This window comes from Gobio gobio (assembly GCF_949357685.1).
Source record: "Gobio gobio genome assembly, chromosome: 12".
In the NCBI taxonomy this organism is placed as follows: Eukaryota; Metazoa; Chordata; class Actinopteri; order Cypriniformes; family Gobionidae; genus Gobio; species Gobio gobio.
In genome coordinates, this window is record NC_137105.1 from 35,967,795 (window position 1) to 35,990,772 (window position 22,978).

At 36.2% G+C, this 22,978-nt stretch overlaps 1 protein-coding gene across 1 annotated transcript; it reads left to right on the forward strand.

Annotated features, from left to right (window-relative positions):
* Positions 1–8,941: 8,941 nt before the first annotated feature.
* On the forward strand, positions 8,942–21,919 carry psma6b (proteasome 20S subunit alpha 6b). The gene is made up of 7 exons (XM_079830482.1): positions 8,942–9,103; positions 9,960–10,054; positions 10,268–10,349; positions 10,431–10,586; positions 16,460–16,638; positions 21,454–21,548; positions 21,755–21,919. Exons 1-7 carry the CDS (start codon positions 9,028–9,030, stop codon positions 21,810–21,812), a joined length of 741 nt encoding a protein of 246 aa, XP_079686608.1. The 5' UTR covers positions 8,942–9,027; the 3' UTR covers positions 21,813–21,919.
* The last annotated feature ends 1,059 nt before the right edge of the window (positions 21,920–22,978 follow it).

Below are 22,978 nucleotides of genomic sequence, written 5' to 3' on the forward strand. Positions count from 1 at the left end.
TTTTCCCTTTGATAGTGAACACCTATTGGGGAGTTTTTTGGTATTTTTCAGTTTGGCAAACCATTTCAATCCTGTATGTTTGCTTGTGGTTTAGACATCATGTGCAAACGTGCATGCCAGCACACAACAGATTTGGTTTAACATATGTGTAGCCCTCATGAAGGCACTTCATTATTGGTTATATAACGACCTGATTCATAATTTGGAATCGCACGCAAGTTTTATTGCACAGGGATTCATATCATTGCATTTGTAAATGTGTTATAATCTCCCACCTCATACTTCTAAAGGGATTTAGAACTAAAACAAATAAATGAGGGTGTTATATACAGAGGAATTAATCCTCTATTTAATAAGCTGTGGTTAACAATACAGGCCAGTCTGGTCACTCCAGACATGAATGAGCTCACTCATAGAGGACTGTCAGTTGGGGAAATTCAGGGACATTCTGTCCAGCACTAAGCATAGTTCCAGCATTTCCTCTTCCTTTCTAAGCCTTTGCTTTCAACAGCCCAGCAGAGCATGCAAGCATTATTAGAACAGGACGACTTTGTTTTAGCTTTAATGTTTAAACTAAAAGGTGAAGTGTGTCATTTATTTGATGATGTAGTTTCTCCTATCCCACCTTATGCAGAAACTACTATTTATAGCTTTATTTCCCCACAAAGTGTAAATGCTTTGAATTGATCACATTGTGTTTGTTTGAACATCCTGACCAGCCCAATACAGCTACATTTACTCAACCACTGGAGTGAGTTTGGGGTGGGACTAAGTGTTTGTACGGCCATTGGCAGACAGGCGGCGTACTTTGGTTGTGCAGAAATGACACACTTTGTATGCAGCTGACTAAGTCTTCTGTTTGAGGTAGTTTAACGGTTTACATGCACACCAGTAGTCCGATTATTGCCTGAATTACTGAGACATGGCAAACCTACGTTAAATGAGGCTGTTTTACAGCCACTATTCGTTTTATACACCAACCCACAACACAAAATTCTCAATTCAGTTCAACTGGGCTGTAATAGGCACAGATATGAAATGTTTATCACTTCTGTTTATCAGACTTTCTTAATTTTGTCAAAAACAATACAGTATGTCTCCATTCCAATTATGTCCATGAGTATTACAGGAGCTGCGTGGAGGTCTGAACATATGTGTATACGAGTTGAGCTTTAGTTGTGTTGAAATAGTTGAACTTAGACTGTATGTGACCGACAGAGATGTGATTATTCTAATTATTCACTCCAATTGCATGTAAAAAATAAATTTATTTAATAGAGAATTCACTGTGGGGTTTTTTTTTTTTTTTTTTCAAGGAAACATTATTGAAAAGAATCAGCTATCATTAAAAAAAGTAAAGAAAGGAACTCCCCTTATCTCTAATGTGGTACATGCGTGCTGCTGACACCACTGGATGAATACCCTTAAAAAGAGCCCCTAGAGAGGCATGGTTCCTTTTACATATTGTCACATTTAGAACATAAAGAGATGAGAGTCCTGTTTCATGTCTTGGGGGAAAAATATACAAACCCACATCAAAGATTTGTGGTAAATGCTCTTGCAACATTGTGCACTGCATCAACCAACCATTCCCATAACTCAAATAGCCATGTTCACACATAGTAGAGCATGTTGTTTTGAAGTTGGCCCTCTACTAAAAAAAACAACTTGCTGTCAATGTGAAGGTGTAACAGAAGTAGCAGATGTTGACACCATAAGAAAAGCGCTTGCCCGCTGAGGTTTGGTTCATGTTATATTATATGCCTCAGTCATAAAAGCAAATAGATGCATGCACGGGGGAATTCCCCCGAGTAGCTGATCAATTACAGATGTGTAAATCCCCACTCCATGTCCTCCGCCAAGTCTCCTCCCTTTGACAGGAGCACAATATTATATTATCTCAATGCTATGGGAAGCAGCTGGCAGCTTTGCACTTTCACAAATGACAGTTAAACAAACTCTTGATCAATTCAAAGTCCTGTTTCTGCAATGTTATTGTTTTTGGTGAAGTGCTGGGATGCGCATTATCACGCACCTGGGGCCAGACATGACAGGGAAAGTTCAGGGGATTTTAAAGAAGAGGAACTGTAACTATTTAAGGGAAGCTGATGAAACTTAAAAGAGAGTGAATGTTATTCAACATTCTGTGTGTTCCTACACTACACATCCACAGACGTACTAAATACACCTTGCTGATAATGAATTACGCCTTATTTTGAGCTTTTATAACATGATTCTATTTTGGGTTTTGCAGGATGAGCCTACGCAGTGTTATATTGAGAAGTGTGGAGTGCTGGTTCTTGTTAAACAACTAAGTATATATATATATATATATATATATATATATATATATATATATATATATATACACTGTGTATGTATAATTTATCCTCCCTCTAAATTCCCTGTCTTCCTGACCACACATTTATTTTTGGCACAGTCCAATACGGTCAACAAAATAATGACTTCATGTTGACTGTACAAGGGGAATTTTGGGATATCCATGATTCACTGGCAGTGACTTTGCTAAGCGTTGCCATGTCAAATCCATAACATGTCGAGACGCATGTCCACTCCAACTTGTTTTTTCATACCTGACTCCGCCCAAGCATTAGATCATTTGTCATATTTCAAAGGTTAAATTTAAGAGCACGTAATAGCAAAGACAGTAACAATGTTTCGCTGGCATAGCAGAAACAAGCCTATACTAAAAAGTATACTACAGTACTGTCAGTTGGTTTTGTCTTGAATTGAAAAGTATTGAATGGTGAAAAAAAAATATTACTTAAAATAATATCTAAAGTTAATTGTTTTGGTAATTTAGTATTAGCAGCTTAAAACTTTGCTGTAAAAGTTACGTCAAGTCAGCATTAGTGATTCTCTTAAGTGAAGTTGCATCCCAGCACATATAAAATGATGTCTGGCCTAGGAAAATGTACATATTTACCCTTTATTCAAATATTACTAAAAAGTTTTGTAAGCATATTCCATAGTTGAGCTTGAAGTCAATTGTTTTCTTTGTGATAACACACAATGTGGACATCATTTTTACAAAGAAACTATGAACACATGCAAAAACAAGAGAGAACCACTGAAATATTAATAATGGTCAATGTATGCTTTTTCCCGTGAGTTTTTGGTTTTCTATGCCGCTTTTGTATAGTAAAATAAAACCTGTTTGCCTTTTTTGCCTAAATAAAAGTTTAGTGTTTAACTGGTTTAATCAGACTTGTAGTGTCATAATTTGGTGTATAGAAGCAATTTTATAACATTTTCAGTTTTCTCAAACTGACATTAATTAACTGACAAAAACACATTAATTTTGAGTTCACTGAACATATATTGTATTTCAATGAAAGCTGACAGACCAACTATTGTTAAAGGGATAGTTCATCATTTACTCACCCTCAAGTTGTTCCAAACCTGTATGGATTTCTTTCTTCTGCTGAAGACAAAAGAAAATATTTTGAAGAATGTTGGTAAACAAAAAGTTTCTGGTCCCCATTGACTTCACTAGTATTTTTTTGGTAACACTTTACAATAAGGTAGTATTAGTTAACATTAGTTAATGCATTAGTTAACAAAAGAAGATATTTTGAAGAATGTTGGTAAACAAAAAGTTTCTGGTCCCCATTGACTTCAATCGTATTTTTTGGTAACACTTTACAATAAGGTAGTATTAGTTAACATTAGTTAATGCATTAGTTAACATTAACTAACCATGAAAAACCCCTCTGTTCAGCATAAGTTAATCTTTGTTAACGTTAGTTGATATAAATACAGCTGTTTATGGTTTGTTCGTGTTAGTTCAAAGTGCATTAACTAATTTTAAAAAGATTTTAATAATGCGTTAGTAAATGTTGAAATTAACATTAACAAAGATAAATAAATGCTTTATAAGTGCAGTTCATTATTAGTTCATGTTAACTAATGAACCTTACTGTAAAGTGTTACCTTTTTTTCATACTATGGAAGTCAATGGGGAACAGTTTTGTGTGTGTGTGTGTGTGTGTGTGTGTGTGTGTGTGTGTGTGTGTGTGTGTGTGTGTGTGTGTGTGTGTGTGTGTGTGTGTGTGTGTGTGTGTGTGTGTGTGTGTGTGTGTGTGTGTGTGTGTGTGTGTGTGTGTGTGTGTGTGTGTGTGTGTGTGTGTGTGTGTGTGTACAGGATTCATCCACCATTTATTTATTTATTTTTTAACTTTAACGCATGTACTAATCCAGCGTTACTCAAAGTGTGGGGCGCGCCCCACTGGTGGGGAATAGAGACATGACAGGTGGGGCGCGACAAACGGGAGGAAATGTGGTCATTTTTGAGCCCATCTCTATTAACCTTTTGTGCGGTCCCACATGTGGGATTTTTATTTCTGTGCACCTGAGATGAGATGTGCTGCGCTGGTGGAAACACGAGACCATGACACCGTGACTGTCAAGATGGCTCGCACAGTGTTTAGAGTGGCGCGGGGCTGGCGCGGGGCTGGCGCGGGGCTGGCGCGGGGCTGGCGCGGGGCTGGCGCTATGCAACGCATCGCCACAAATGAGTCTGGGAAGAAGCGCGCGCAGTCAGCGGAGGCTCGCGCTGCGGAGCCAGGCGAAAGTATAAACAAGGCTTAAAGCAAGCCAGCACGCAAACTGCCGCAAGTGAAACTGAAAATAGGCAAAAACACAATCATCTTCATTAAAACGAATGAGACTAAATGCTCTTACCAGTGCTTAGGTCGCTCTCTCATATTGTGGTCTTTGATGTTGAAATGAGCTGATATATCCTACCTAATGCAGCTCATATCTGTTGCTTTCGTTGACGTGAACTCCGTTAAATGTGCATATAGCTCAGGCCGGGAATTGAAGTTCGGATTTATATTCATTTTGTAGAGAGGTGTAAGGTAAGACAAACAGCATGTTTTTTTTGTGTGTTTTTTTGTAGCCCGTTTTGTTTGTGAGAGCCGTTGCGAGCAGTATCTGCCTCAGCTTGTAAAAAAAATGCCTTTTTTAGGCTGAACCGGTCACTTACTTGCATGTGTTTCGGGAGAAACTGATAAATTCACGCAAATCTGACTGACAGGACTCTCTGAACTGCGACGCAAACAAACATGGGCGCCCATCTCACATTATAGATCAAGATAATTTTTTAAATGGCAAAACACACTCACTTACACATATTTGAGAATTGGATTATTAGATTTGATTACATGGTAAGCAGGTTTGTCAAGTTCATCTGATATATCGGCCTGTATATAAACACAGAAAAGCATATATAGATTTCCCTTACATTAGTTATTTGTAGTTATTCATGATCCCTCAGCCTCTCTAAAATGTGATAATGCTGTTTAAAAATAAACTTGTTTGTTTTATGGTCACAACAGAAAGGAACATAAAAATATATTAAAGTTCTGATAAATAAAATGTATAAAAACTATGAAACGCCAACACTCATAATGTGGTTGAGCGGTGTTTCGTCCGTTTTTATAATTTTGTTAAATATTCATTTATCGGCCATTATAAATACAGAGACCGATAGTTTGGAAAACTTTGTTGTGGCGATTGGGGACAGGTGGGGCTCGGAACCCTTCACTACCTCCAAAGTGGGGAATGGCAGAAAAAGTTTGAGAAACACTGTACTAATCTATTTTGCTGCCAAAATTGTGGTGTCAAAATTGCTTCCTGTAACAGAAGTGACTTCATTCACACTTTTCATTATTATTAAAATGGGAAGTGTTCACAGGGACTTTTATTTTAGATTATTTCAAGTTTGGTTCTTAAAAATGTCACTGACCTTCAATGAATCGATTTTCACACATGTTCTATTTATGATCATTTTCCATTTATAGTTGCTTTATTTTGGACAGAGACCATTATGAGTGTTATGGTTTTTAGGGTTTTTACAAGCCTCCAGATTCACACCATCACAAAACTCTATCTGTGGTGGTACCTGTTAGAGAACAGGAAACAGCTCTGACATACTCCCACGTTTTAACTCTCTGAAGATGAGTTGGATCACAAAGGGATTTCAGTGTGGTAGGATTTATAGAAAAGGCCCTGTTTCTCACCACTTTTTGCACTTTTGTTACATTTCAAATTATTTTTTTTCTTTTCTGTGTTTACCTCTCTGTGATGTTTAACAATACCAAACTACAACTGGACTGAAATAAATAAATATATGAAAAGACATACAGTAAAATCTACAAAAAAAAATCACATCTTTTTGCCTGTCTCCTTCCCTTAAATCATGTGATTTCTCTGCATGAACTATATGCTTCTAAGAATCAAATACCAAAGCCTAAAGGAAGTGAGTTGAGATAAGTTTGAACCATTTTCTCTGAAACAGAATTTTCTAAGAGATGAGATAGAGAACATTCACAACCGTGTGGTCAACAGCTTCTGAAACACCAAGTCAGGCCAAACATGTAACTCAGAGGTTTAGAAGAACATTTTACTTCAAATTCATAAATGTATCCTTTGGAAGGATAGGCTATAAAACCTACATTTTAAACATTCATTTAAGTTTGTTTTCATTAACTTTGATGTATAAGTTTATTGATAAGATTATCAAGGATCCAAAGGTTTGAAATGTAAAATGTTCGGCTACTTCTGAGAAAGAAAATGTGAAAAACAACCATAAATTATGTATGGGAACCAATGTCTAAATAAGTTAATTTAGGGTTAGGGTTTTAGAGGTTAAAGGTTTTATAAACCATAACCATTTAAATGTTTTTGTAAAGTCAGTTAAAAAAAAACATGTTTTGTTATTATTGCTACTATTAGTAAGCTGAATTGCAAGACACTGCTGGTCTTTAAAAAAAGAGTATATACCTTTTTTTTTTAATACTTAAAGGAATAGTTCACCTCAAAGAAAAGGAAACTTCTGTCATCATACTCAACCTCATGTTGTTCCAAACCAGTAGGCCTATGAATTTCTTTCTTCATGCTGAACACAAAAGAAGATGTTTTGAAAAAAAATATGGGTAGTTAAATGGGCCCCATTGACATTCTTCAAAATATCTTATCTTTTGAATTCTTGGGTGAACTATCCCTTGGGTTAGTTCACTCAAAAATGAAAATTGTGTCATCAATTGCTCACCCTCATGTCGTTCCAAACCCGTAAAACTTTTGTTCATCTTTGGAACACAAATGAAGATGTTTTTGATTAAATCTGAGAGCTTTCTGCCCCTCCATTGACAGCTCACTGATTCTTCAGATAAGGGACAAAATATGTTTTAGATGTTAAAGAATAAAAACTAACACTACAGTATTAAACATTTATATTTTTGTAGACAAAGGTCTCAGATAAGGGAACAGGCTTTTATGATTGTTTTTTTGTTTTTTCTAAAAATGTATATTCACTTCATTACTTAATTTTTGTTAACTCCTTCAGACAAACTAAAGCATGCTAATTTAATTTAATCCATCAAAAAAACACTCTTCACTTCATAAAATTGGTGTTCAGTAAAGGAGCTAAGTCATAAAATACATTCTCTGTTTGTTTGTTTTTTCTGTTTTCACGCACTATTGTGAACAATCCAGTTGCTAAATTCCTTACTTCTCGTCGCTCCTTTTAATATTAAACATATATCATCAATGTTCTTAGGTAAATGACACATAATATCATGTGGTTCCATTGATGTTTTAAAAATGTTACATAGTATAAATTGAAAAAAGAACAAGACATTTCTTTCAAAATTAACAAAAACCTTCACCTGACGGTTTTAAATATTGACTGAGTTGACAAATACTGACAGTGTTGACAAAGATCCAGCTGGGGCCAAATATACAGTAAATGTAAATAGAATTATGAAACAGCATTAGAAGAATTCCCCATATGCAAAAAACATATTAAATCCCATTATACAGACTTTTTTTGAGAGACTTGTCAACCATCAGACATAAAAACTGACGGAGTTGACGTCTGATGGAGTCGAAAAAAAAATTTTTTTTGCACTTTAACCACGTGTTGTACAGTGCATGGAGCAATTTAGTCCCCCCAGTTGTAGCTGCCTTAATAAACTTATCAAAACAAGATTTTTCCCACAACTATTTACAGAAACTATTACACTATGATGATGGCGTTGACATGTTTTAACACTTTGTTTGGCAGTTTTACATTGTGACCTCATGCTGAGGTGCTGAGGACAGGTTAAATTAGCTTACACGTGTTTCCGAGTGTGCTTTACAATAGTACTAAAGATATTATTTAAAAGTAGTAAGCAATGAATGCCCCGAGTATACACATTTCCATAGATGTAGCTTTTTAAATAATTTTATTTAGTTGATATTCTTACTTTTTAAAAAAAATAGGGCTTTTGTGTTATTATTTCAAGAATCAGTGAGCTACGCAACTAGCCAACTATTATGCTTCAAAAAGTTCATAAAGAGATCGTAAAACTAATCCATATGAATTGAGCGGTTTAGTCCAAATTTTCTAAAGAGACTTGATCGCTTTAAACAGATTGAATTTCGGCTGAAACGACATGAGGATGAGTAATTACTGACAGAATTTTCATTTTGGGGTGAACTAACCCTTAGTTAGAAAAGAACAGTTAGAACCTCTTTTCTACATGTTAATTGAAATTAAATGAAAATGTATTATAGGTTACATTTATAATAAATGCAGTTAGCTGAACTTAAGAGTGCTTCTTTACTTTTGACAGGAGAGGACCCACTGTAAATATATATATATATATATATATATATATATATATATATATATATATATATATATATATATATATATATATATATATATATATATATATATATATATATATATATATATATATATACATTTATTTTACTTGTATTTGGGTCAGTGTAAATGTACTATAAAACAGAGAAAGCAGACACACAACATTTCTTTAAGTGAAAAACTTAAATTATCAAAAAATAATAATAAAATGACTGTGCACCTTCGCGTCCGATGCTGACCCGGAAAAACAATCTCTGCACACTGCTTCCGGGTCATTTGTTCTGCATGTTGCTATTCTGTGTAGCCTGCAACACTTTTGCAATTTTACGTTTAATAAACTTCTTATAAACATGTCCCGGGGTTCTAGCGCAGGGTTTGACCGTCACATTACTATCTTTTCTCCGGAAGGAAGACTTTACCAAGTAGGTGAGTAAGTTACGGAAGACTTTATTTTACTTGAATACCAGCTATAGTAAGTGCACAGTCATGTCGCTACAGTTCTGCTCACATTCACTCTCTCTTACAACAGCGGCTTATTATGAAACGGTATTATTATTCTGTCATATAAAATGGCTTCTAACTGTATGTGTGTTTTTTCTTTTTAATATAAAATCCTATTATTTAGTCTACTAGCTACACCGTTAGCACTAGAAGAGAGTAAATGATGGAGAATTAATGTAATCATTAAATTGAACACATGTACAGATATCAATTTATAAATGTGTATTATTAACTGTTTAAATGCAACAGTGATGTGCCTTGACATATCTGTTGGTTAAGAAGTAACGTTACTTTATGGCTCCTTCTATACAAATATTTACCATGGCAACAGCAGTTTCCGCCAAAATAATGTAGTGTAAAAATTGTATTGAAATATATATATGCATGCATTAGAATAATAGGTTCAGGTGCATAAATAGTAAAACAAATACATTTTAAGCTCTAGGTCTTTTCTTGTAAGTCATATTCTTCTAGGAATACCAAAAGTTGTATTGCATTTTTATTTTGCATCATTTTGTTAAGTGTTTTTGTATAAAAAGGCTCATTGTAAAATAGACACAGCCTCAAAAAACTGTAGTTACTACAGTTGTTGTTTCAACTATCAAAGCATGATGGTAAAATGTTATTTCTTTCAAATAGTGTAAGAAGCTATTTTTATTTCATGTGCTTATTTATTTTATATCAGTTTGTCGTAATGAACCAAATTGTACATAAACTTTGCTAGTAAATCGCATGCGTCACATATAGTGCTTTCTGAATAACTTAATTTGATTTCCTACAGAATATGCATTCAAGGCCATAAACCAGGGCGGTCTGACATCAGTTGCTGTTCGGGGGAAAGACTGTGCTGTAGTCGTCACACAGAAAAAAGTCCCCGTAAGTCTGCTTTTATGTAGCGTTTTTCCACCAAAATTGCTTGGCAGGGGTGTTATAACACATTGAAACATTTAATTTGAATTGCTTTTAATTCAATTTGTTTTGACCCGGAATGCCTTTTCTGTGGTGGAAACGTGTATGATGTTTGGTGGAATTATTGTGATTGGTAAGTTCTTCAGATGCTGGTGAAACGAGGCATTCTCTATTTTCCAGGACAAGCTGCTGGATTCTGCCACGGTCACTCATTTATTCAGAATCACAGAGAGCATTGGCTGTGTGATGTCAGGAATGACAGGTACAGATCTCATCCACATAGCACTTTTCGTGATGTCTGCTGGAATTGATGCACTCATTATTGCCTTGTGTTTATGTTCAGCTGACAGCAGGTCTCAAGTGCAGCGAGCTCGCTATGAGGCGGCGAACTGGAAGTACAAGTATGGTTATGAGATTCCGGTAGACATGCTTTGTAAAAGGATCGCTGACATCTCTCAGGTTTATACACAAAATGCAGAGATGAGGCCGCTCGGCTGCTGTAAGTGAACACTTTTTTTCTAAATTATTCACACACTTATAAAGTAGTTTAAAGTGCTCCTATTATTATTATATAATTATGCTATTTTAAAGGATCCTAAGTTTGTTTTCACTGTCTCCTACAATGGGTTTACATGCATCCAAGGTCAAAAAACACCTAATAGTTTTTTCATAATACACATTGCAGCATTACCTCTTTTCTCACAGTCGTCCTGAAATGGTTTGATCAAGGATTCAGTCTCTCTAAACCAGGGGTCTCCAAACTCGGTCCTGGAGGGCCACTGTCCTACAGAGTTTAGCTCCAACCCCAAATAAACACACCTGAACCAGCTAATCACTGTCTTACTAGGCCCAAGTAAGACACTGATTAGCTGGTTCAGGTGTGTTTAATTGGGGTTGGAGCTAAACACAGGACAGTGGCCCTCCAGGACCGAGTTTGGAGTATGGAAGCTTGTTTCCGCCACAAAATAAAACATTTTAAAAGATAATTGCGACTTTTTATCACACAATTGTGAGTTTACATCTTGCAATTTAGAATTTTTTTTTTTCTTATAATTGTGAGATATAAACTCACATTTGCAAGTTATAAAGTCAAAATTGCAAGATATGAAGTCCAATTCTGAGGGGAGTGTTGCAAGTTTATATCTCACAATTCTGACTAGGGCTGCAACAACTAGTCGATAAAATCGATAATAATCAATAATGAAAATCATCAACAACGATTCTGATTAACGATTAGTCGGGTCTGCCACCAACTTCCACCAGTAATGCCAAATTACATCACTGAATACCGCATTTCTATGGACAAAATGCATCTAAAAATAGCGAAGGAAACAGAGTAGGGCTGGGAAAAAAATCGATTTGATTTAAAAATCGAGTTGGTAGGTCAAATCGAATCATATTTTCAAAAAGTCGATTTTTTTTAGATTTTTTTTCGCCCCCTCTGCAGTACATACATTTTGCATTTGCCAAATCTTCCTTCAGGGTTTCCGTAGCACGCTCAACGGGCGACGCAGCCCGGCAGCGCATGCATACACAAACAACATGGCAGAAACAGCCGGCGAAAGAGAGCAGCTCCTTCCAAAAAACATTTCTTCGACTTCAGTCGTGTGGAGTTGGTTTGGATTTACGGCATCTGATGAGGAGCAGACAACACCTCGATGCAAACTATGTCTTAAGGCTGTTGTTGTTGCTGGCAGCAGTGCGACAAATCTGTTTCCGCATTTAAAGTGAGGAAATGCGGCTGAGTGGGAGAAGTGTTGCCTTCTACGAAAAGAAAACCACTCTAGTGGCGTTAGCGCTAGCACCAACTCTTCAACAACCGAGCTTGCCTCAAGCCTGCTGTTATTGATAGGCTCATTTTCCTTGCAAAGAATGTTTAAAATGCAATTACATTTTTTATGGCGAATGGTGTTACTGTTTACATGTTCAATTCAACTAAGAGTTACCTCAGGATTTTTTGTTGTTTATTAGCTCAATCCAAATACAGTATAAATAATTTGTATGTTTAACAATCTTTGTTGCACACTGCACAGTAACTTTTCAGTTAGATAAAGGGTTTGCCTTTGCAATTTTATGTTGATGCACTTTAATTAAATATAATAAATATATATTTTTAAAATATATGTACATTTTGCAATTATTTTGTTTTAAATGGCGGACGGGGGGAAAAAATCAAATCGAATCGTAAATCGAGTTTTTTTTATAAAAAAATCGCAGATTTTTTTGGGGGAAAAAATCGGCCAGCTCTAAAACAGAGTGAGCTGCTGCTGGAAAGGTACGTGATCCAAGCACCCCAAACAGGAGAATCCTTTATTTTAAGCTTCAAGCTCATGCATTAGTGTTTAACATACCCTGTCATGCGCTTTGACAGATGGGTGTGTCCTCAGCGCAAAACGTTAATTTTACTGGTTATATCCACTGATCTATATAGAGAGCAGTGGTTATATCCTTATCTGTAAATGTTACTAATTCACACGAGTATTTCCATTTTGCATGAAAGCCCGTCCTGACTTCACTGAACGAGCGCCGGTGCAGCGGGCACACGCATGCGTGTCAAACAGTCAGAACGCAGTCGAGAGGGAGACAATAAATATTCAGTTCAAAAACATGAATTTATCTGAAATATCTGCTGTTGGACGCTGAATGTAGGTTTAAAAGTCAGGTTTAAAATATGTAATTCACATATTTTATGAGAGTAGTAAGAGAGTAGAGGGATAACAGCGTGTAATTTAATATAAATGGAAGATGTTTCTACAGGATACAGAAATGATGACAGTAAGTGAATGTGTGTGTGTGTGTGTTCCTGCAAAACATTCCTCTTATCTGGTAACACTGAGTTTGTGTTTTTCTTTTTCTTTAATATCATTTTAATGTAGGGATTTAAACTCCTTTTGCATAGTAACTTTTTTTGCACATAATTTATAGCACAGATATACTGATTACCATTTGTATAACCACACAAATACCATTGTTAAACTATGGATGGAAGCAAAATATTGGTTAATTTATGGTTATCATGGAATAACTACAATAACCCTGTTTTATGTATTTATTTATTATTATTATTATTATATTTTGTTTGTTTTATTCGTTGTAAAACACTCACTCATTCATATTTATTGAACGGGGAAGAGAAACCGGTTTGTGATCTGTGTAAGAATTTCATGAGTGTGAAACATATTTTAATAGAATGTCCTTTTTTAAATAATATTAGAGAACGGTTTTATTCAGAAAACACATTAATGGGCATTTTTAAAAAGGTTTCTCCTGGAGTAATTTTAGAATTTCTGTCAAATATTAAATTGAAAGATTCTATGTAATTGGTGTTATTATTGCTGTTGTTGTTATTGGTATATATGCCTGATTTTGTATAGTGATTGTTTTTAGGACAAAATTGTTAAATTATTGTAAACAATGTATTGAAGTTATACTGCTGATTGCCATGAATATAGCCATTGTTGCTGATATGGCATTAATTCATAAATAAATAAATATTCGTTGTAAAACCATTTGTAAGGTATATATGTTTTCAAAGCACTCAGCTGACCCGTTTGTTTGAAGGGCAGGATGGGAAATGGTGTTTTGTCAGTAAAAAAATGGGTTCTTTTATCCGATTAATCGAAAAAATAATCGGCTAACTAATTGATTATCAAAATAATCGTTAGTTGCAGCCCTAATTCTGACTTTATATCTCACAATTCTGACTTTATATCACACAATATTGGCTTTATATCTCACAATTCTGACTTTTTAACTCGCAATTGTGACTATATCATGCAATTCTGTTTATATCACGCAATTCTGAGAAAAAGTCAGAAAAAGACGCAATTACCTTTTTTCTTTTTTATTGTGTGGCGGAAACAAGCTTCCATAATAAACCCCTCCTTTCCGAGAGCCTACTGTGCACTTGATACAGCACTTGTACACCGTGATATAAACAGTAACAATGGTGTCGGTTTTACCGCATCAATTCGAGCCGGAGTCCTCATTCTTTTGAAAGTGCATGCAAAGTTGATTTGCTTTCGTAGTGCAGAAAACAGCGTCGTCTTGACATGTCAACAACACGAACCAAACTTTTTCAGGCCTCAGCTACAACTACAGCGTTTGAGGGTCAAAGTAGATGTTCGCGGGCAGCCAATGAAGACCATAGTCTGCCCTTATGCAAATGTGATACAAACTACATATAGGTTTGTGTAGGAAGTAAGACTGGAATCACTGGCAACTCGTTTTAGGCAGTCCAGAATTTCTTTCTTTTAGGAGACAATAAGTCAATTTATCCTGCACTGTGATCTTTAAAACTTTAATCTTGTGTGTAACAAGCCGACGTCAGAGAACTAGCGGCTAGGGTTGGGAATCGTGAGAAATTTTCCGGTTCCGGTTCCGGTTCCGCCTAACGATTCCGGTTCCGATTCCGGTTCCATTAAAATTATTAAACAAATAGTGGTAACGGAAAAAGGCACAATACGCAACTCAAACAATCCATTTTGTGTTTATTACTTGCTCTAAAATTTATTTACAGGTTGGCAATGTCAAAAAAGTCCTGTACTGTACATATATTACAGTATTAATTAAGCCATTCTTACAACACATTGTTTTTCAAATGAACACCTCTGAAATTGTCTTATTACATTTTATCTCTCTGTCTCTGAATAAAACCAAGTTATAAATTATATTTATTAGTTATATTTATTAATTAGTTGTATATTAATTTAATAGTAATTCAGTTATTCAGTGAACTTGTAAATAATAAATTGCAATTCAGCATTACAAAGGTAATTGTGCCTAAACGGTTACCTAAACCATGGTGACTCAACGGTTGACAAATATATATATATATATATAGGCCTTTCACTATAAATCTGGTATAAGCCCTGTGGCACTCTCTGCTGTAGATGTTTTGTCAAATTGCTAGTGCAGCCTCCTTTGCATGTTATTAACTTTTCACATGTTACATTTTGCTTCATTATCATTCGTTCTTTGGAAATGAATCCATACTTGTGACTTTCTCTTCGCCATGCTGGTGGTCAACGAGAAAATATCTGACGCAAAACCGTAAATGTGTAGCGCGAGGGCTTTCAGGCTGAACTGCGTTGCACTCCTGGAAGCGGCAGGCAACGTAATTAATATTCATGATGAGGTGAGCCAGGGTTGCCAGGTTTTCACAACAAAACCCGCACAATTGCACAATCGCTTCAACCCGCGGACATGAAACACAGCCCGCGGCAACAGTGAAAAACGGGAAAGCGGGAAAACCACGGACTTGGCAACACTGGCTGTCACTCGCTATGAAAGGATACGCTTCCAGCGCTTCGCACACACATTGCACCAGAACCGTTTTCGGAACCGAAATTTAGGAATTTCGCGCGGTTCTGGTATTTTTCAAAAATCAGTTTCGGTTCTGCATAAGAACCGGTTCTCGGTTCCCAACCCTACTAGCGGCGACGAAAGCTGACTGTGGCTGTGTTTTTGCCTCTCGTCGGCTGCGTCTTGGCCAAAAAGCTACACTTTAATACACCAAAATGCATGTGCTTTCTGCACCTGTGCGTGCAAATAAATATTTGTCTAAAGGCCTATCAAGCATGTATCAATAATCTGTTTTCATCATTCAAAAAGGGAAACCAAAATTAGGTCTACAGATATACAAATCATAAACAAATCAGCACTTCCTTACCATTTTGAATATAAATAGCACTGATCACTTTCATTACTTTCACTTTTATTCTTGTCCACGGACTCATTCGCCAAGCTGAACAGCCAATCAGAGTTCTCCCGATGGCCAAGGGTGCGAAACACACCTTTTACTTTCACAAAACGCATTATTACACACTACATGAAAGGTAATAAATATGAAAAAGCATTATGGGGCACTTTAATTTTTCACTCTAATTTTCTGTAAGGTTTTTGTCAAAAACGGTCCAATTTAACTTTATTTGACCACTTTCTACCTTTTTGCTTAATGAGTAATAGAAGTACAACGGTATACATCTGAAACTTTAAAGTCATCATGAAACGGAAGTTCTCTTCCCTATTGTTGTGATGTATACATGAGTGTAGCAGCTTCTCAAACAATAAAAAATGTAGGCCAATAGCAATATAATTTTTTTTAAAAAGACAAAAGCACCTCCACTAATGAAGTTGCTAAAAAAATTTACAAAAATGTAAAAAAAAAAAAACATATATATATATATATATAAACTAAAATAACATTGGTGAACAGATATATCATTTATAATAAATACTGCAATATTTCATTAAAAAAACAAGAATTGTCCATTTTGATTTCATGGTGACTTTAACATTGCATTTTGGCTATTTATGCACATTTTTGTACACCGCAAAGTTCCTTTAAGTTGTGTATTGTTTCTGTTCCAGGCATGATTGTGATTGGTCTGGATGAAGAGCTGGGGCCGCAGGTGTACAAATGTGACCCAGCAGGTTATTACTGTGGGTTCAAGGCCACAGCTGCAGGAGTCAAGCAGACAGAGGCTACAAGCTTCCTGGAGAAAAAAGTCAAGAAGAAACTCGATTGGACCTTTGCGCAGACAGTTGAGGTACATCAGAACAGTCTACAATGCATGACATTTCTATACAGCTTTATCTGAATTGATTCAGCTGCTAACATTGCCCACACCAGCTTATTTCATTTTAGGTTAAAAAAATTTTTTAATGTGCTTTTATCCACCTTATTTTTCAGTAGGGAAGTAAGTTATTTTCTGTGAATGTGCCGAGCCTTCTGCTCTATTTGCCGCTATAGGTAAATGACCGGAAGAGTAACAAAATGCAGTAAATGGTCAAATATTTTGCGCTAAAAAAAAACATTGTTTATAATTATTATGATACTAAATTAAAATAATATGAAAACGAGTAACAGTTTGCAATATCAAGCAGCATACTAGAGAGGTTTTGTACATCTAGAATAACTGGAAGCCGATGAGACCAGAAACCTCAACACAATCAAGTTGCAGTGGCCGCTAAACGTAAGATGGATGTGTCCTATTTACCACTGATATAATAAAAATTCCCAGTGAATTAAAAACAATTTTTAATTTAGTATATTTGTGGCTGAAAATGTAAAAAAAAAAGTCTGCACTAGGGTTGGACGATTAATCAAAAACTAATCGAAACCGAAATGTAGAACCTCTAACCAACGTAATTTTCCCATGCCGGTTATTTCGTTTTTAGTCACGTGACTCCGCCCCGTCAGTCACATCAAGTGCAGTTTGCAGGCACACGGAAAGATGCAGGACTCAGGAGCAGTTATCTTTTTTTTTATAGATGCTCAGAATTATTATGGTCATTTGTATGTTTTAAGGCTTGCCAATTTGAACATTGAAGCGATTTTAGTCCATCAGATGTGTTTTATGTTGAACTAATGCCTGATATATTGTGACACACGAACACTCACAGACAGTAGCTAGCACATCACGTGAAGATCGCGTGCTCATTGTCAGCGCTGCCCTGTGATTTATCGCTAAAGTAGCTTATAAACTCAACCGTTATAGCATAGATTTGAATACCTTTTGAAGTAAGTACAAACCACAGCTTCATAATTAATAGAGACGTATGACTAATTCACACACACAATCACTCTCTCGTTAATGCGTTCAAATAAATGAATTGTAGGCCTACTGTGCTAATTTATCTGATGTACAACAAACAGAAATCTGCCCCATAGACAATAACTGCTGAAAAGTGAGCTGTTTCCTTCAAGTATTTTAAAATCACAAAGAAATGCACTTTTTCATTAGAAAAAAATATCCCACCTTTTAATAGTAGAAAATATGTACAGTACAAACCTTATCAGTGAACTATGAGGGCAAAAAAAGCTAAATAAAAGCCATTAATCGAGGTAAAAATGTTAAATTAATCGAGATTTTTATTTTTGGTCAAATCGTTACAGCCCTAGTATGCACTCTAAAAAATTTTATTAGGTTCAAGCAGAACATTAAAATAATGCAAACGTTTCAGCTGTCTGCCTTCATGTAACAATTCACTTGTTCTCAGTAGTTCTATAGAAAATGCTACAAATCTTCAGGTGATCATAATCAAACAATCAATCCACAGACTCCAGTTCAACTCCATCTGGAACAACCAATAATAAATAAAGACAATAATGGGAACAATAACACATCAGAACAATAAAACATGAAAGATCAAAATCTTCATTTCAACCCAAAGGAGACATAGCTTTGTTTGGTGTATATTTATGACACCCATGTTGTACAAAAAAGATGATAACATTATGCACTGCAAATATAATGTGGTATATTAAGTGTCCCAAGTTTTTTCAGGCACTTAAGTCACGGTTTCACAGACAGGGCTTAGATTAAGCCAGGATTATGCCTTGGTTCAATTAGGACATTTTAGTAGCTTTTATAAACGTGCCGTGGAAAAAACATTACTGGTGTGCATCTTGAGACAAAACAATGGCACTGACATATTTTAAGACATATCAGTGCAAGTTGCTTTCAGTTAAAACGGCTCAAACATACATTTTAGTCTGGGACTAAGCTTAAGCCTTATCTGTGAAACCGGGGGAAATGTATTCATGTGCATTAGATGTTTTAAAGTGTATTAGATGACAAACCAAGTAGTATTGGCAAGCCAGTGGGGCTAAAACTTCACTTTTTTCGTGATTACATTTAACCCTCTGGTCCCACGGTGGTTTTTAGTAGATCTGTGCCGTGTCACTATAGCACAATTTCTTTGGAATGGAAATACCTGCTTCCTCTAAACTTGCTTTGCTCAATGCTGTAGATAAAGATATTACCTAAATGTTTAGTTATATATCCCTGCTTCCTGATTAATTACACAATTTATTTGTAAACAGGGAAGTATTGGTAATGTTTTTTTTTTTAAATGTTTAAAAAAAAGGAAAGGTTATATCACCAATCTGGCTTTTTGGGGGGGGTGTGCAAGTGTGCAAGTTCTCCCACTTAAAAAGATTAGAGAGGCCTGTAATTTTCATCATAGGTACACTTCAACTATGAGAGACAGAATGAGAAAAAAAAGAGAAAATCACATTGTCTGATTTTAAATCACATTGTCACATTTTAAAGAATTTATTTGCAAATTATGGTAGAAAATAAGTATTTGGTCACCTACAATAAAGCAAGATTTCTGGCTCTCACAGACCTGTAACTTCTTCTTTAAGAAGCTCCTCTGTCCTCCACTCGTTACCTGTATTAATGGCACATGTTTGAACTCGTTATCAGTATAAAAGACACCTGTCCACAACCTCAAACAGTCAGACTCCAGACAGGCTGGGAAGACTGAGGGCGTTTTCACACCTACCTTGTTTGGTCCGGATTTTCGGACTTTTCAGTTTGGTCCAAATCAAAATTGCAGGTGTGAAACCTCCCCCGTACCACGGTCCGGACCAAACAGACGAAATTTGGTCCGACGAAAAGAGGTAGTCTCGGTCCGGATCAAACTGAACAAAGGTTCGGGTCGTTTCTAGTGTGAAAGCATTTTCTGTATGGTTCGGACTTTCAGACCATTTACAGGAAGTTCCTGTTTATGTTTAAATATTATAATGTTATTTTTAAATTCTATCTAGGCTACATTGATTATGAACAGTGAAAATATGCGCAATATGTCAGAAGACAGAAAGTCAGAAATAATTTTGAACGAAATTTTGTATGATTTTGCTTAGAAAGCATTTCTTTAATGGGAATTTCGTTTTGTATAAATTGTATCTTGATTTTAATCAACGTTTAATCAGATAATTGCCTGGATTTAATAAATAAGAAGCAAAAAGTCTAATAGCAGACAATAATCGCGGGAGCGATCACATGCTTTGCACATGAACAGGAGCGGGTCTCAAATAAACCGAAACTCAGCAGGCTTGCCTCACAAACATGAGAAATATGTGTATATAAAGCTTGAAATGTCCACTTTTAAACGTAACGAATAAAAAATAGTCAAGCATTGCGCACTGTTCAATAGTGGCGGTGATATGCGTCCGTTCATTAATTCTTATCAAAGACGCTAACCACGCTAACCATTGGTTTACAAACCAATCAATGTCCAGATGCAGCCCACAAGGATGATGACGAGTGGACGCAAGTGCGTCATGTAAAGTTCTTTAGTGCGCTCGCATGATTGCAATGTGAAACCAAACCAAAACTAACCGAATGTATAAAAAGTATCAAAACATGAACTTCGGTTCGGACCTTGGTGCGGACTTTCAGGTGTGAAAACGCCCTGAATCTACAATAGGTAAGCAGAAGAAATCAACTGTGGGAGCAATTATTAGAAAATGGAAGACATACAAGACCACTGATAATCTCCCTCAATCTGGGGCTCCACGCAAGATCTCACCCCTAGTGAATGACCTGCAGAGAGCTGGGACCAAAGTAACAAAGGCTACCAACAGTAACACACTACACCGCCAGGGACTCAAATCCTGCAGTGCCAGACGTGTCCCCCTGCTTTAGCCAGTACATGTCCGGCCCGTCTGAAGTTTGCTAGAGAGCATTTGCATGTTCCAGAAGAGGATTGGGAGAATGTCATATGGTCAGATGAAACCAAAATAAAACTTTTTGGTAAAAACTCAACTTGTCGTGTTTGGAGGTGAAAGAATGCTGAGTTGCATCCAAAGAACACCATACCTACTGTGAAACATGGGGGTGGAAACATCATGCTCTGGGGCCGTTTTTCTGCAAAGGGACCAGGACGACTGATCCGTGTAAGGGAAAGAATGAATGGGGACATGTATTGTGAGATTTTGAGTAAAAACCTCCTTCCATCAGCAAGGGCAATGAAGATGAAACGTGGCTGGGTCTTTCAGCATGTTAATGATCCCAGACACACCGCCCGGGCAACGAAGGAGTGGCTTCGTAAGAAGCATTTCAAGGTCCTGGAAGTGGCCTAGCCAGTCTCCAGATCTCAACCCCATAGAAAATCTTTGGAGGGAGTTGAAAATCTGTATTGCCCAGCGACAGCCCCAAAACATCACTGCTCTAGAGGAGATCTGCATGGAGGAATGGGCCAGACTTGCAGCAACAGTGTGTAAAAACCTGGTGGAGACTTACAGAAAACGTTTGACCTCTGTCATTGCCAACAAAGGGTATATAACAAAGTATTGAGATTAACTTTTGTAGGTGACCAAATACTTATTTTCCACCTTAATTTAAAAAAAAATTCTTTAAAAATCAGATAATGTGATTTTCTCATAGTTGAAGTGTACCTATGATGAAAATGACAGGCCTCTCTCATCTTTTTAAGTGGGAGAACTTGCACAATTGGTGGCTGACTAAATACTTTTTTGCCCCACTGTATGTATTTTGTATACACCCTAAAGCCAAAAACTTTTTCCAATTATCTAATGTACATTTGCACTAATAAAATATTTCCATCCACAGACGGCGGTCACTTGTTTATCAACTGTGCTGTCAATCGATTTCAAGCCTTCTGAGTTGGAGGTAGGCGTCGTCACGGCAGAGGATCCGAAATTCAGGTGGGTGGAAGAAGAAGCGTGTTCTTTACACTGAGAAATCTGCAGTGTCTGTTCTACAGGAAATCAGTTCTAGCACGCCAGTTGTTCGCTTAAGTACTGATTTTCGTCAAATGATGCAACATGCCTCGTATATGTCAGATGCATATTCTACTACTGCATATATTTTTCGGACTATTTTTCATATATACGGACTTGCTCTGTTTCAGGATTCTGTCAGAGTCGGAGGTGGACACTCATTTGGTCTGTCTGTCAGAGAGGGACTGAGATCTCCAGGGTGCTGCTCACAGTGTTCAAGATGCGTAGGATCCCATTCAGAGCTTTTGTTCTTATGTAAATTCCCCGTTCCATTAAATACATTTTGAGAAAAAACATTTTGTACGATTCCAGTGCTCTTCCTTTCTCTTTTTCTTCTCGTGTATCTGAACGAGTGAATGTTTAGCTAGGGAAATCCCCGGCATGCACATCTTTCATTTTCGCTGCATCCAGTGTTTTCCCAGGCTGATTTGACAACAGGGAAATCGTTTTACAGGCGTAAAACTTCTCGCTTCGTGGAATTATTTGTGAACTTTGAGCATCTTAAGTGTACTAAAGAGTCGCTTACGGCTGATTAGAGAAGATCGGGGAAGTAAAGTCAAACACATGATTTAGGGTTTGTTCACACTCCTGATCATCTGACTGACAGTATGAACAAAATTTTTTTGATCATTTCAGTGGACTTTCCGTGGAAATCTGATCTATAAATACATGATAAAGTATCAGCTTTTACAGTATTCATTTATCCTGGTTAATGTTCATTTGTACATGTACTAATATATTTTTAATTTAAAGTTATAAATTATAAATAGAACAAATAGTTGATGTCTTATGAACAAACAAGAATTAACAATGAACAATACATATATTTATAAATTAGCATTAATCTATACATTTTTGTTCATTGTTAGTATATTTATATATAAGTACAGTTTTTAAATTGTAATATTTCAAAATATTACTGTATTTTTAATTAGACAATTGCAGTCTTAGTGAGCTTAAGAGATGTATTTTAATTAACATGTTTTTTTTTTTTTTAAGTGTAAATGAATTGGAATTTACCATGTGACATTGTTGTGGATGATTATGATGCATGTCATATTGGAATCTTTCAATGGTTTTTATATCTCCTGTGATTCTCATTGTCAGAAGAACAAAGCAATGGAATTTCCCTAAAATTCAAAATCCCTGGCTCATCCGTCTACAGAAACATGATTAATGCCTTTAATAAAAAGAGAGTTCTGACTCTCAATTAGGTGGCTGTCTGAATAATCCACATTTTTTTTCTGGATGATCTGTTCATATGGACACACACGTAATGAAATCCTGGTGTGGAATATGTAATGATTCTGAACCTCAAGTGTTCATTTCTCTTTCTTGTGGGGATCTACACACTA

Excerpts from the sequence above, each read along its gene's own strand:
- psma6b (XM_079830482.1), top strand. The coding sequence starts at position 9,028 with ATGTCCCGGGGTTCTAGCGCAGGGTTTGACCGTCACATTACTATCTTT. Across the intron at positions 16,639-21,453 it reads CCTTTGCGCAGACAGTTGAG|ACGGCGGTCACTTGTTTATC; the intron begins GTACATCAGAAC and ends TTCCATCCACAG. Across the intron at positions 21,549-21,754 it reads GCAGAGGATCCGAAATTCAG|GATTCTGTCAGAGTCGGAGG; the intron begins GTGGGTGGAAGA and ends GCTCTGTTTCAG.